The sequence below is a fragment of the Erpetoichthys calabaricus genome, chromosome 4 (genome assembly GCF_900747795.2).
Source record: "Erpetoichthys calabaricus chromosome 4, fErpCal1.3, whole genome shotgun sequence".
Classification (NCBI taxonomy): Eukaryota; Metazoa; Chordata; class Cladistia; order Polypteriformes; family Polypteridae; genus Erpetoichthys; species Erpetoichthys calabaricus.
This window is the reverse complement of record NC_041397.2, coordinates 70,287,699-70,303,823: the sequence shown is the minus strand read 5'-3', so window position 1 is coordinate 70,303,823 and position 16,125 is coordinate 70,287,699. Positions and strand designations below refer to the sequence as shown.

The following is a 16,125-nucleotide window of genomic DNA, read 5'->3' as shown; positions in this document are numbered from 1 at the left end:
CTTTTCGAGTACCATGTTCTAGTTTGAAGTAGTCTGAAATAATGTTGTTATTATGAACTGAGGCTTCTGGACTAGTATAGAGTAGTTTGATCTATGCACATATGTTTGGGCCGAACCCCAAACTTCACTTTGTCTGTGTTGGACACTTGTACATTATTTGTTTGTAAAGTGCAGCATCTGTAATGGAGCAGAGCACAGCTGAATTAATTCACCCCTGGTTACAATGTATGTCATCTTGGCATTATGGGTAGTTAAGTTTACTAGGGGCATAATATGTATCCTGCCATGAAGGGGAAGGAACAAAGGAGATATAATGGCAGTCAGTGCATTAACATGCAAAGCTTTATTAGGGCTTTATGTGCAGGTAAACCAGCACTTCTCAAAAACATCTGACCCTGATGTGACAGACAGCATGAAATCACACATAGGTGGCTAGAGATAAAGGACTGCACAAAACTGATTGCCAGATATTATCTTCTACTCACTTTCTAAATAGTTTGTTATATTCCTGCACAGAACAAAACTCAAACCTGTACACACAAGTGTCTTGCTAACATCAGTACTGCCCAGTCTTGATTGTGAGATTAGTGGGCTTATTATTATTTTTTTTTCATTGCTTTCAACCACTCTTACCCAGCTCTCAAATTATGTACCACATTGAAATGTGGTGTTGTACATCTTGCTCCATAAGTCCTTCAGGACTCCTACAGTAATGCACTCAAGCAGAGTGTTGGATCATCTTCAGTATGGTAGATGAAAACACCTGGGGCCTCATGTATAATGCCGTGCGTAGAACTCACACTATAACATGGCGTAAGCACAAAAGCGGGAATGTATGTATGCGCAAAAAAATCCAGATGCATAAATCTGTGTGAACGCCAACTTCCACGTTCTTCCACTCCATAAATCCCAATCAGTGTGAAAAGTAACGCACGTGCATGTGCCTGCTGTCCCGCCCCAACTCCTCCCAGAATTACGCCTCTTTGAATATGTAAATCAATATAAATAGCCCTTAAGCTCAGCCTTCTGTGAAAAGACACAGGGGAAAATAGAAGAATTTCAGTGAATACCAAGTGGAGGCAAGGAAAAACTTTCTATTTGTTGGTTTAATTAGTGGTATGAACAACTAAAGGAAGTTGATCGACTGACATAGCGTGTTGGAGAAAACCAAAAGCTCAAGTTAACAAATTTGAACTGTGCCCAAAATAAAAAAGAGTTGTCACATATCAAAGTCGCCGTGAAAAGGCGAGTCGTAGCCCACCGTCTGAGTGTCATATGAAAGCTTATTAGGGTACAGAGAAAAAAAAAAGGCACACAGTGGGGAAAAAAAGCATGAAATGTTAACTTTAATCTCAAAATTTCCACTATAATTGCAGGGAATAGTATTACTTGCCCATGACCCTGCCTGGTTGCTGTGACTGTGTATAGGAGAGTGGTAGCTCCCGCTACAATAAATAACTGTGCTGCTCCTGTTTCAAGCTGCATAAAGTTGGTCTTGCTAAAGTACTGAGACTCAGACTCGTGTTTTGGGGTGCAAGACAGGGACTCACATGTCACAAAATAAGCAAACTAATGTGCTTTAGCAATTTGTGATGGGTACATTGCTGTTGTGGATTTGTGCATACAATCTGAGCTTGTGCCAATTTAAGAGTTCTATATAAAAATGCATTTTATTGAAAATAACATATGTCTGGTATAAATGATAAATTCTGGTTGCACATTCCACTTGTTCTATGTTAACTGGCCAGCTAAATCCTCTGTAGTCAGTGCACCACTGCTTAGCCTAACAAGAGTGAGTCCAGCGAAATCAATGACGATTTTACAGTGGCTACATTACTGATGATGATAATATTCATTTCAACACCTTATTCTAAGGTCAGGATAAAAAAGACCAAAATGGAAGTGCCACATCATAACTCCATGGAGTAAAAATAAATGAGAAACTCTGAACTAATGCCAACCTAAACAATTCCTACAGTTATTCATATTTATCTCTGACATATCACACTTATTATTGACTCTCAAAGCCTGAAATGAACTTGGTTAAATTCTTGGCATGCTTTAAAACAATTAAGCGATACTTATTGAGGTCAGTAAGTACAGCAGAATCAGTATCCTCATTATTGAGTGTCATGAATTGTCATTCTCCAAGTTTTGTAGAGCTGAATAAAATCTCCTGAATTTCATGAAAGGTATACCACAACCAATTAAAAATATAATTGAAATTTAGTGTAGCCCGTTTGGTGATCTAATTTATAAAGATGGGTCTTTCAAGACAAAAGTGTTCAATGTAAATTACCTTTCTAGTAAGATCACTTTAAAATAAAATGTATACAGTTAGGAAATTGTGATAACATCAGTAAAACGTTTCTATTCTATGTCTGCCACTACACCTACCATTGAAGCGCCTGAGATTAGATTTCCTGAGTTTGGATATGAGTGTTTATAATGAGTGATTTTCAATCAAGTACCCAAAAGAATTTTTCACTGCAAAACACACACACCAAAGCATATCTATCAGTGTATTCATTTTGTATAATAAACATATTATTGGATGTTTTCTCACTTTAATTTTTATTTTAGGCAATCCAGTTGTTTGAAATAAAATCCATCCGTCCATTTTCTAATCTGCTTAATATAATTTAGATTTATGTTGCATAAAGCCATTACTGGCAGCATTAGACATTAACCAGAAACCGACTCTGCATATAGTGTGGGAAAAAAACCTTCTCAAAAAAGTAAACTCTTAAATTACTAAAAAAAAGCACATCAGTTTTGGTTTTCAGTTTTTCAAAGTGAAATACACTGCTAAATCATTTTTTTTGTTCCCTGCTTTCTTCAGCTTTTTATACAGTCCCATTTTCTGTTCTTGTGATTGCATAGATGATCAAATGTAATTGTCTCAGTTTTTTGATTGTGATCCAAAAATAAATTACATGGGCGCTGAGCAGAAAAAAAAATCGCCACCTTTTGCATATTATTTTAGTCTGTGGTTTGACATTTTTTCCCATGTGTGTTCAGAACTATAAGCAATAATCTGTCCACCTAAAATGGAATTATTCTCTTATTGTTATTCATAGACCGGGTCCAATAATAAAATGATTTTAGGCTGACTATGAAATCAACTTAAACAAAACTGTTCAATTATCCAAGAAGTCAAGTCAAAACTGGAGCTCCATTCATGATGCACACACTAAACTGCACTAATTTTACAGCTCATGTCTTTATTGAGAAATGCACAATGACTGTACAATCTTTCAGATGTGTTAGAGGAAAAAAAATGGATCCACTGGAATGCAAAGTGAATATACTTATGTGTGTATTTTATAAGTGGTAAAGTTTATAATTGTAAGTTTTTCTGTGAGCTTGTTATAGCACTCCATGCCTCAGACTCAGGGAAGAGTACTATACAAAAATAAAGTGATCTCCTCATTTTCAAGACAGATTTCATTTTATCTCGCAATTTACTCCTAATCATAGTAGTGTCTAACCAAAGTGAATGTCGGCAAAATTTCTTTGAAACATTTAAATTGTATACTATTCAATGCAATCTTAAAAAAAAAAAGCAAGAAGGATAAAACTGTTGCTGATAACAAAAGAGGAGACTACATCTTTAACCCCAAAAAAACTACTGGTAATCAATCTTTCTGCCACAGAGCTGGAAAATAATTCTTGTACCCTTCATCAGTAATCGCTTCAAGTTAGTCTTGTTTGCTTATTTATTCATGCTAACTACTAGTACTTGAGTAGACAAAGTCTTTCAATCATCAAAAATTAGTATCCTTTAAATTGTTATCAGTTATTTGGTGGCTGATTAAAATGAATAGCTTTTTTATGTTCCAGGTTTTCTAATAAATTGACATGATGCATTGCTCCAGTATTATTTAAAAAGTGAGCACAGATGGTGGATCTGTAATTATTCAGCTTCAAATTTATCATTCTGTATCAACAGTTGACACCGTATTTCTCTGTCCCATCATTTTTTAGACCATGTGATATCAGTTTGCCTACCACTTAAATACACAACACAGGTAAATCAGAAGATAGATGACTTAATTAAAAACTAATTACACAAATATCCCTAATAAATCAATAATGTTTTAGAGAGATTTATTATTTAGGCAAAAACAATCTTTGCTGCCCTAAAGTATTATCATTTTTTTTTATTTCAGTCAATCTTCCCTCCTCAGTAGATCACAATTAATTCTGATATCCAAGAAACACGAAATGCCTATTTAGTTGCTGTTCTTAATCTTTATATGTGAATTTAAAAGGAAAAAAGAAAAGACCACAAATAATATTTTACTCTAGTACCACCTATAAATATTAACTTAATTTAAATTATTATATTATGAAATTATTACATTGTAAACTTTATATAACCAGAGATCAGTTGCCCTAAATTTAAGTGAGCTACAAGGAATAGAGATGAATAAAAGGATGTTACAGATAGATGAAAAATTTATGGCTTTGGTACTGCAGACTACTACTGTATATAAAATGGATTTGAGAAGATTTATCACACTAGCCCCTCGTATGTAAAAGAGCTCATCACATTAAAACCTGTATAAATCACAGCAAATGTAGACCAAATATATCAAAATATGCTCATTGCCACACCTTTTCAGACAATTGATAGATCTTATGATGATTATTATCACCTGCTTAACAAAAATATTCATTCTAAGCCTATATTTACTAATATTTTTAATTGCCTTAATTCTCCTGTTTTTTATTGATTAATATTTACTTTCTGAAATTGTGTCTGTTGCCATAAGAGTCATTAATGATTTTTCATTATTACAAAACAGAATCTCTTTTTTCTTCTTTCAGCTACACTCTTCAGGTCGTGGGCAGTGGAATTAAAGCTCAGTCTGGAAACCCGGAGGTGAAAGTAAAAGGAACAGACTCGGTCATAAACCAGATCATTGATAAACTGAAGCACGTCAATCAGGTAAAACTATGTAAAGTAAAAAGTGCGTCCATTTGAACAAATGTTTTAAAACAACAGGACTTTATCTTTAATTTAATCAAAAACAGACCACCAAACAGAATCAAATAGAATTATGATGTATTATGATAGCAGGTAAAGGCATTTTTTCTGTTAAAATTGCTATATAAAATTGTACGTGTTGATAGCCCACATGGAGGCATTTTCTTAATTAATTACTATTAGTGCACGTCAACAAGGACTCCAATTTCCTGCTGGCTTCATTTGCTGCTTCTGTAGAGGTACTGCGTCTTGACGCAAGTGTGTTTCTCGTCTTTTGTGCTTCATTTTATTAAGGTGGGCTTTCTGTGATATCTAACTAAAAAATATTCAGCTCTAATGCAAGTAACTAAATTAAAACAGTACATACACATAAGGCGGGGGTTCCTCAATCACGGTCCTTGAGGGCCGCAGTGGCTGCAGGTTTTTGCTCCAAGCCAATTGCTTAATAAGAAGCACTTATTGCTCAAGTAACACTTCTGCTTCATTTTAGTTGTTTTGCACATTAAGATTTTGAACCCTTATTGCTTATTTTAGTCTTAAACAGCTGTATTCTTGGTTTTTAATTGCTCCTAATTAGCAATAACATGCAACTGACAAAAGATACCAGCATTTCTCCATTTAGCGTGTTACCATTTTCACCTGTGTGTATTTGTCATGCATTATTGGGTTTAATTTAAATACTTGACAGGAAAGTGAAGAGAAAAAAGTGAAGGACTGAGAATTACTCATCCATTTTAGCCTTCAAATCATTTATATGATATCCTTAGAAAGGGGAACAAAATCTAGGATATGAGAATTACCAGACATAGCAGGGTCAAAGCACTAACAAGCCATGAAATTAAATTATTGGCTTTCTAATTAAGCAACCGGGTTAGAACAAAAACCTGCAGCCACTGCCGTCCTCCAGGACTGTGATTGAGGACCCCTGACATAAAGGGATTTTTGGCATATACATTTACTTTTGGTGAAGTCTTTAAACAGCCTCCTTTAGTTTGTGCAATACCCTGAAATAAGCAGGGGGTCCTTTTAGTACTCCTTTATTTGCTGAACACTGGAATCTTCAATATTCAGTAATCAGTTAGAAGAATGCTATTTTAAGTTCTGTCTTAAATACAATTGTTCTATTTGTCTATCTGTCCTAAAAAGAAAATCACATCAAATACAGGTTAGCAAGCAAAAGCCACACCACCTTGTACTTCTGACCAGCACCATGTAGAAAAGCCAATTTTCATAACACGTATGGACTAGATGTTACATGTGCAAGACTGCTGCATCTCCACCCTGATCCATTACCTCTGAACTTTGACTCCCTTTAAAGAACATGCCAAAGTAAGGGCTTCTTTTGTTAGTCCCACACACCCCAACTGACTGCTGGAAATTGAAATTTCTTGCTGGCACAGCCACAAATTCATTACAATAACAGGCTTCTTTATTGAACAACAATAAACAGCAATTCCATACCCAAAGAGCCAAACAATACTAATGACATCACTTCCTGTTCATACAAATCATGGGTAACAGCATATAGAAATTAGGAACAAGGCATGGCTAGCCTCACCCTTTTCCCAATGGAAATACTCCTGTATTATGGTATCAGCAACTGACGTCACACTCTTCATCCTCACTGATGTGATACCTTATGCAGGCAAGCCCTTTATTCTTGATTTATTTATTTGCTGTGAAGGTCTCTTCCTATTTCTCATGTTCTCCTAATTTAAAGGATGTGCTCCCTCTTCCTTACCGGACATGTGGCCTTCACTTAACATCTAGTCCTAACAAACCTGTGAGCTGGCTTACAGAAAGTTGCCCTCCAGTTCTGTCTGTAAAAGCTTTCCACGTTTTGCTACAACATTTTATTTGAACCTCAGTAATGTCCCGGTGATAATACTATAGCTTAGGAGGTCCTTAAATAGGCTGCCTCAGGTGACTGCTGTAATGGTAGCAACACCTGCATTACCTTAGTGAGAAGAAGAGAAGAAACAATAAGGTAATACAGAACAATTAAAGAACAAAAGAATGTCTGTTGAAAAAAAATAAAAATAATTAAATTCTAAAAGAAAATGATTGATACAAACAAATTCATTAACAAAAGGGAGTAATTTGCAAAGAAAAAGAAAATAAGCAATAGACAATTGGCAAAACTATAAACAGGGAGAGAGCCCCACCAACAGCATAACAATTAGCTGCTCATTTTTTTACTTCTTTCTTTTTGAAAAAAAAAATAAGTAATGGTATCTTTCACATAATATGATATTCATGTGAAGCAAGTGCAACATTACATATTATTATTATTATTTTGTGTAAAGAAAAATATTTTTAATGTATATTCGGAATGGATTTCAAACATATTAAAGCTGACTTTAAAATTATGGAAACTGACTCCAGACACAGCATATTCAACACCCTATATTATTATTATTATTATTTTCTTATTTGTTAGTAAGACACATTATAATATATATTACTTTATATACAGCATATATTAGTAACTTTTAATGCTTAGATTTTTTTCAGATGCAACTGCACTTCCTTATTAGACAGTGAAAAATAAAATACAAATAAAACTATGCTCTTGTCTCCTGTTTGTTAGTATATATTGCAAGTTGCACTTCGGTTTAGGAAGCAGAATGCTAATTGTTGTAAATTGCTGCCTGATTAGTTTAGGCTAATGAGCACTGAAATCTCTTAAAATGATGTTTTATTTAATCAGATGGTATGTGTTGTTGAAAGATGCATAATATATTGGAAGCTTTCGGATGTAAGTATTTTTAAAGGAACTTAAAAGTGCAGGGAATTGAAAATAAATATAATAGATTAAAAAACAATTTCATCTGAAATGCTGCCTTTATTCTCACCACCTTTACCAAATGTCTGCATAGGGTTACATAGCTTAAAGCTTAAAAGCCAGAATACAAATATAGTACTTAACAATTTGGAGGAAAACCAATCAATGGCAAATACTTTATAACGCATTGTGCCATTTTTGTTTTTATTGAATACTACTTTATGGTATTTATGGTAGCTATATCACCTTAGAAAAATCAATGTTCATTTAATTTTATTAGAGAAATCAATAAACCTTAAAGGTATTGGATTTCCCACTAGCAGCTTTGTGAGTAGAATGTCTGTTTGTCACTATGAATTATGCTTGACTTCTAACATGCTGCCTAGCCTCTGTGTTCACTTAACTGTGAATGTTAATGTTAATGCTGAATTAAATGGAGGAAAAGCTACTAAATGTGTACATCTGAAAACTGCTGGAGTGCTGCACTGCAAACATGTTTCTAAACAGAAAGTGACCAATAATCACCTCAGAGTGGATCCCCTGTAAGAATGTGCAGTGTACATTTATCCATCAAATGTGTAATCTGCTTAGGCCAAGTCCAAATGTCAGGAATCTGGAACCTATCCAAGAAGTATCGGGTACAAAGCTGGATCCAACTCAGAATGGGGTGCCAGTCATATGAAGTGTATAGTAAATTCATATTCAAGGCATCTGGACATCTTTATTTTTGCTGGCATATATTAGAACTGGCCAAGTGCGTTCACATTGAAAAATCTTAAATCGTTCACTGGAGGCAACTTTTCAGCCAAAAAGTTTATTTACCTGTCAGCAGAAGTAAACAGATCACTTTTTGCAAATCTGTGAGAAATTAAACAGTGAGCTGAAATTAATCTTATTTCATGTTTGTCTATGGCTTAAGCATTTTTTCTTATATTAAATAGTTCTGTGTCAGGATGCTTAGCTGGCAAGGGAGAATTAGCCTATGATTTGAAAGCCAACCAAACAGAGTCTTTATTTTGAAAGAGAAGCTCACACTGCTAAATAGAAAGCGCTTTCAAGTACCAATGATAAATGGCTGCCAGAGGGCAACGTGCCTTAAGTCTTTAACTGGATCCATAGAAATAGTTTCACTGAATGAAGAAGGCCAACAGAACAATTTCCAAACAACTGGGTTCCAGCAGACTTTTCTCATGGTACAGGTGAGGTCCAACAGCTACATATTCTGAAAGGCGGGTACCTGCCCTTCAGAACCATGGAATCTTCAGTTTTATTTTGGGATCAAAATTATAGGGACTTGCTATGTACATTTACTGTAAAAGGCACGCTAAGCTAGTGTAGGTAGTGTGAGTGGAATTAGAGTAAAATTGTTTGAGCGATGGTTAAGCTAGGGAGAGAAAGAGAATAAGAGTGTAGAGTAGCACACAAGATATTGTCAATTTGGGTGCTATTCAAGTAAGTGGAGCCACCATGCCAGTGCAGCCAGGCCTACTTTGGAATTTAGGTTTGTTTTTTGTTTGTTTTCTTTGATATGTTGTGTTCTCATTTTAGTTATCCCTTTATTGGTAGGTTATGGTAGCATACGGAAGTGCTGTCTTCACAGCTCTTAACCCTTGATAACAGAATAGCACCACTGAACATCATTCATATTGAGTATTATGTACAGAGTTTAACTTTTGAGCAGAAGGGGGCAACACATCCTGATTTTTGTAAATGTATATGGAATCACTTTCAGCTTTCATATGTGCAGGTAGTCGTCGACTTACAACTACATTCAGTTCCAACAGACCGGTCGTAAGTCGATCTGGACGTAAGCTGGACCGATACATGTATTCAAACCTGACCGTATGTATAGCACTATATGTCATATTGTTTGTTTTATATCCTTTTTTATCACCATTTTTAGCATACTGTTTAGATTTTCTATCTTTTTTTTTCAAATTATTTTTTATTTTATTTTGTTTCATTATTACCGTTGCTCGCATGGGTGCCAAACCTTGAATAGCTTCACGAATCCTTTCTTTGTCTGTGTTATGTTATGTCATCAGTGGGAACTGTTAGATGAGGAGTTTTACCAACAGAGTTTGAGCACTCATATTTTATGTTTTAATATTTCAGCCTGTTAATAATAAACATTAACAGATAAAGGAGTTCAGTTTGGTTTCATTACTCCTTCATGGCGGTTCACACAAAGTGGCACATTGTGACTCACAGCGCAGAAGCTTCAAAACCAAAGCACAGCAGTACAGAGGTGGTGAACACAGGTTTAAAATGGGATAACTTAAAGTCACATGTGATCTCAATCACTTTCTTTCCTCCTTCACACTGCTTGATCGCCTTAATTTTTGTGTAGATATCAATTGCCTTTTTTTTCAGTAATTGTAAGACAAATGTAACTGAACGTAGTTGAAACCTATGCAAATAAAAAGTAAACTGTCGTTTGCCCATGAGACACGGTAGCGGGCTTAAGGTGAATGGTCATAAGACACATAGGTCGTAAGTTGGCAAACTACATGTACACAGAAGTTCACCCATAGGTCATAAGTTGACTTATATCACACTTGATCACAACATCACATGTCACATTTAGGGCCATAGCTTCATCTGAAAATCAGCTCTTCAATTCAGTCAGCAAAATGTCCAATGCAGGGAGATACTAGTCACATTTAAATATGTGAACTTCTGACTCCCAGTCCATCTTAACATATCATTTTGCTGTACAAGTGTTTTTGCCTCTGTATGTTTGGCAACAAGGAGATGTGGATGAGAGGTTCTTTTCCATTTTGATATTGTTGGGATTACTCTATACAGATATGACTCCCCCTCATTTCTGCATTGCTGAAGATGTGCCTTCAGGCTCTTGACTACAGAGGCTGCATCTTTCATGCTTGTAGTTGAGGCCTGTAACCTCTTTAGTGTTACGTTCACAATTCAAAATATGTCCTCAAGGAGAATGATACAAATAATGAGATGTCTTTTGCTGATAAAGCTCACTTGCCTACAGTACATGGGTCACTTTTCGACCCCTCCTTCCCCCGTTCTTTCTTACATTCAGTTATTGCAACATACTGCTCATTGATAGCATATACAGTATGAAGTACAGTAAATTTCCAATGGCTTGTCTATTGGCTGTTATTCGGCTGTGCAATTTTCTTGAATTTAAGAAACTATGCTCACTACATCATAAGAAACCAATGATGTTTGCTTGGATCTGCAAACAGAGTATATTCTGTTGATTGCAGTTATTATAGAGTCCTTGGTAACATTTTACCTTAGGTACTGCAAAATATCTGAGATTAGACAAGAGTCCCCTTGGACTATGATGTTTGCTGATGACATTGTGATCTGTAGCGAGAGTTGGGAGCAGGCTGAGGAGACCCTGGAGAGGTGGAGATATGCTCTAGAGAGGAGAAGAATGAAGGTCAGTAGGAATAAGACAGAATACATGTATGTGAATGAGAAGAAGGTCAGTGCAATGGTGAGGATGCAAGGAGTAGAGTTGGCGAAGGTGGATGAGTTTAAATACTTGGGATCAACAATACAGAGTAACGGGGATTGTGGAAGAGAGGTGAAAAAGAGAGTGCAGGCAGGATGGAACAAGTGGAGAAGAGTGTCAGGAGTAATTTGTGACAGACAGATATCAGCAAAAGTGAAAGGGAAGGTCTACAGGATGGTAGTGAGACCAGCTATGTTATATGGGTTGGAGATGGTGGCACTGATCAAAAAGCATGAGACAGAGCTGGAGGTGGCAGAGTTAAAGATGCTAAGATTTTCATTGAGTGAGACGAGTATGGACAGAATTAGACATGAGTACATTAGAGAGTTGGCTCAGGTTTTACGGTTGGGAGACAAAGTCAGAGAGGCAAGATTGCGTTGGTTTGGACATATGCAGAGGAGAGATGCTGGGTATACTGGGAAAAGGATGTTAAGGATAGAGCTGCCAGGAAAAGAGAAAAGAGGAAGGCCTAAGGGAAGGTTTATGGATGTGGTGAGAGAGGACATGCAGGTTATGGGTGTGACAGAGAAAGATCCAGAGGACAGAAAGATATGGAAGAAGATGATCTGGTGTGGCACCCCCTAATGGGAGCAGGCAAAAGAAGAAGAAGACTGCAAAAATACCTCTTACTCATGTACAATACAGATGTGTAATAAGACGTTAACAAAGGCTTCTTTTGGTCTTACTAAGATTTGCAAAGCATCTATAAAGAGATTATTCACCCTTGTGCAGTGTGGCATATTGACATCCTGATAAAATGAATTGTGAATATGAAGGATTTACAAGACTTATTCTCATGAATTAACACTTAATTGATGTCTTGTACGTGTTATTAAGACTAAAAAAAGCCTTTATTACTGTCGTGTTTCATAATAGTAAGGAGTAGATTCAGCTTGTGCACCATGCATTGTACATAAACAGCAAACAGGCATTCCTTTTTTATGATTCCATGCTGATCTAGGAATATAGGAATATCTTGAAGTCCACACCACTGCAACCCGTTCTTCTTGCCACCAAAAATCTCATACATTTTACTGGATATTTCTTCATCAATTTGAGTGCAAACAATGTATTGATTTTAGTCTGGAAGTTTAGGTTTATGTAACTGATGTAATGGGACTGAATCAGTTTGACTAATGGGTCGTACTTTGAGAAAAAAATCTCACATATCAATCAATTGTCTCTTGCTTCTAAATCTGTGCCTTCACAATAGCCATGCAAAAGAAAGCCTGATTTAGCAAGAAGTTTTGTAATAACAACAGATTTACACAAGGACTCCCTGATGGTTTTTTTTCTCACTGGTGCCTATGAGATAGTTTTGCCAAACCAATTGTCTTAAACTACTTGTAGCTCTTCCTCATTTTTATGTCCTTGTAATGATGAAAGTTTAGCAAACTTTTTTGAAACAATGAATGTCAGAAAACAGAGAAGGCATGATTTGTGTGCCCAATTAGGTGTCATGGAAAAGTAAAAAGCATGGTTTGTTTGGGGCCTATATTTTTCTCAATAAAGTCATTGATTTCTATGAATATAGGTCTAGCATGTGTCACAGAAGCAGCCTTGTCAATACTGAAAGCTATGTGTCACACGATTCTCAAAAGATTTTCCTTCAGTTTCCACAGGAGTTTGCTTGTCTCTTGAACAGAGGTTATACCTTCTTTTGTGATGTTTTGCAATTATTACTAAACTGAAAAATATCCATTTTAACTTTGACATAATGCATCTGCTTGTCAAGTGAGAAAAAAGAAAGAACACACAGCTTGCAACAGTGCAATCTTGCAGGATGAAGTGAAAAATATTAATGAAAGAATGAATGAATTAATTAATTAGAATAATAATAATTAAAAAAAACACTAGACATATTGAGGACATTTTATCATACTCACATACTAAACTAATGATAAAATGATTTTGGCCCAGGCCACTAGAGGGCACTACCGCTCCTTGCCCATGCCCCCAAATCCCAACTCTGCCTGTGCTTTCGGTCAAGAACAACATATTGTATACTAAATACCCAGTGCCGGATTAACCAATAGGCACATGTAGCATATGCTACGGGCCCCGCAATTTCGGGGGCCCCCAAATGGTGGACCCAATATTTAATGAAAAAGTGTAGCATTGAAAAACTGGTCTTTAAAAATATTATCTTTACATTTTTAAACTGTAAATTTCTTACACAACAAAACTTTAGGGGCCCAACACATAAAATTCACATAAATATTATAAGATTCTTATTATAATCGAGAGTAAAATAATTATTTAGTCCGGTTTGAACTGTTCAGAATCTAAACTTCAGATGATGCAGACCAAAAGGGCCCCCAAATTTGAAATGTGCTACGGGCCCCCAAAGCTCTTAATCCGGCCCTGTAAATACCTTATACATTATTACAACTATCTGTCAGTTATGTGTTATAGACAGTTGGAGAAGTCATAAGAGGTACTTTCTCACAAGACCTTAATTTGTGCACATCACAAAAGTGTTCAGTGATGTACTGTAGGTCAGTAAAGCATTTTCCATTTGTCCACATTTCCTTTCACTGATGGTTAGAAACTGTTTACAGAGGTAGATTGATTTTACTTTCTAAATTCAGATAATAAAGTAACAATTGATTACATGTACAGTAAGGTTGATGTTAATGTTTATTATTCCACCTTCACAAAACATTAGATAACTTTGGGTTTCTGTATACAGAGCATGTCTACCAGCTCTCTTTTAGAAGGTGCCCTTTATTAATAAGAAATGACAGCTGTATTACATCTGAAAGCACCTGCCATAAATAAAATGAAAAAATACAGTGGAGGTTCATGTCAATATTTCATTAATAAAAGCCATAAAGAAGACAGACATGATTATAATCATTCTATAATAGAATGGATGACTCATTCTAATCCTGACAGGAACAAGTCTGCCATTTAAAACCTGTCTGCGTACCTCAGGAACAAATTCAATATAGAAGCCCTAAACTGCTGCCTCTTGTCTGCAGTTATGTATTTGAAGACCAGATAGATAGATAGATAGATAGATAGATAGATAGATAGATAGATAGATAGATAGATAGATAGATAGATAGATAGATAGATAGATAGATAGATAGATAGATAGATAGATAGATAGATAGATAGATAGATAGATAGATAGATAGATAGATAGATAAATTGTATAATATGTGTGTATTGTATAGCATTTTTGTCATGAAACTTCTGGTGGAGCCATACCAGAATTATCTTTTATGTGTGCAGACATTCCTAATGTTAACATTTACTTGCCTAGCTAAGAATATCCATCCCAGTTTTTCTAATGATTTGCAACACATTCAGATTCAGGAACCATTCATGTCACAAAAATATCAATGAAACTATGGAATTATTGTGCCTGGTCTTTTTCAATTGACATTAGGTCATTGAAATATCCTCGGACATTGTCAATATGGTGCAAAATACAGTTATAATAAATTTAAAAGTTAAGCAAACTGAGACCCTCACATGTAAAAGATTTTGACAATTTATATGGCACAGTATCACCTTTAAGACTCTTTTTATACCTTAATGCATTTAATGTTCCTTCCTTCTTTACTGCAGTGTTCCACAGTCACCTCAGCATCAAAATGGCTGATATAGTGTCTTCCTCCTGTTCAATATACAAAAGCGTTGTTTTGGTGGAATTTAGTGGGTCTGTATGAGAAGTCTTACATGGATTTTCTGTGCAGTCCACATCGCACAGAAACCCTACGTGAATGAAACAAGTGTTCATGGTCCATGCTGGTGACACATTTGCTACTTGAAATTTCAAGTGAATGCTCTGCCAACTTGGAAATATAAGTCGGACAATTCTTATAAAATAGTTACCCGAGTTATAATATAACACTAACATTTCATCCTAGTCAGTTCTTTAAAATATAACATATAACCTGGTCAGCCTGAAATGCTATTTTTGGTTGAATTGCAATCAAAGCAAAATGATACACATTTAATATTTTATTTTGCTCTTTATTTCCACAAAAAAATTCACAGGAAACCCACATGATCACACTGAAGTGGGAAGGTGAAATGTTTCAATTTGGAGCTCTGAATAGTCCGAGAATATGTGAACACAGAAACTGAAAATAGCGGAGGGGTGCTGTTCTAAATTAAAAAAAGGTCTGACACTGACCCACTCATCATTTAATTTGGGGTAATGCTTACTTTAGGTACTGAAAATATGCATTTAATATTCATATACACTGCTATGTAACAAGACATTAAATTAGACAAGAACAAAACTGAATAAGTAATAAAAAATAAGTCAATACAAGCATACATAATATAGATATGTAGAATCTAATATATAATATCATATTCCAAGTCTCTAAAGATGAGTGCGGAGATAAGATGAGATGAAACAGAAAAAAACAACAACAAAAAAACTCTATTTAAGATGGAGAAAGAAGGAAAGCTGAAGGAGTACCAATGCCAAAAGACTTCACAGCCCCCACTGGACTTTCTACCTAACATACAGTAGATGTCCTTAAGTCATTCATCATTGTTTCTAGGCTTTGTTCCAGAGGATTTACCGCAGTAGTTCTCGTGGACAGCTGGGGCACCTGCCCAGATTTGAGCATCACGTGGGGTTGCAGTCTTTCAATTTAATTAAATGTTAACCACTCACAAAGAAAATATTTGGACCCACTCTTAAGTTTTAAATTAAGAAAAATTTTGACTTCTATGCAATCTATTCCATTTGGCAGATTGATTCAGTGGGTAACACCTCTGCTTCACAGCTGCAGAGTTCTGGATTTGAATCATGTTGGCCTCAGTGCTGTCTGTATGGAGTTTTCCCATTCTCGAAGGATTTGTTTTCAGTTATGCTAGTTTTCC

The 16,125-nt window shown here is 35.6% G+C and overlaps 1 protein-coding gene across 1 annotated transcript in view; it reads left to right on the top strand.

Moving 5' to 3' along the window:
- Positions 1–16,125, top strand: part of gpc5a (glypican 5a) — a 1,336,984-nt gene that overhangs the window by 704,316 nt on the left and 616,543 nt on the right. The window contains exon 6 of the mRNA XM_028799562.2: positions 4,834–4,954. Within this exon, the coding sequence (XP_028655395.1) occupies positions 4,834–4,954 (121 nt within the window). The remainder of the gene's footprint in view (positions 1–4,833; positions 4,955–16,125) is intronic.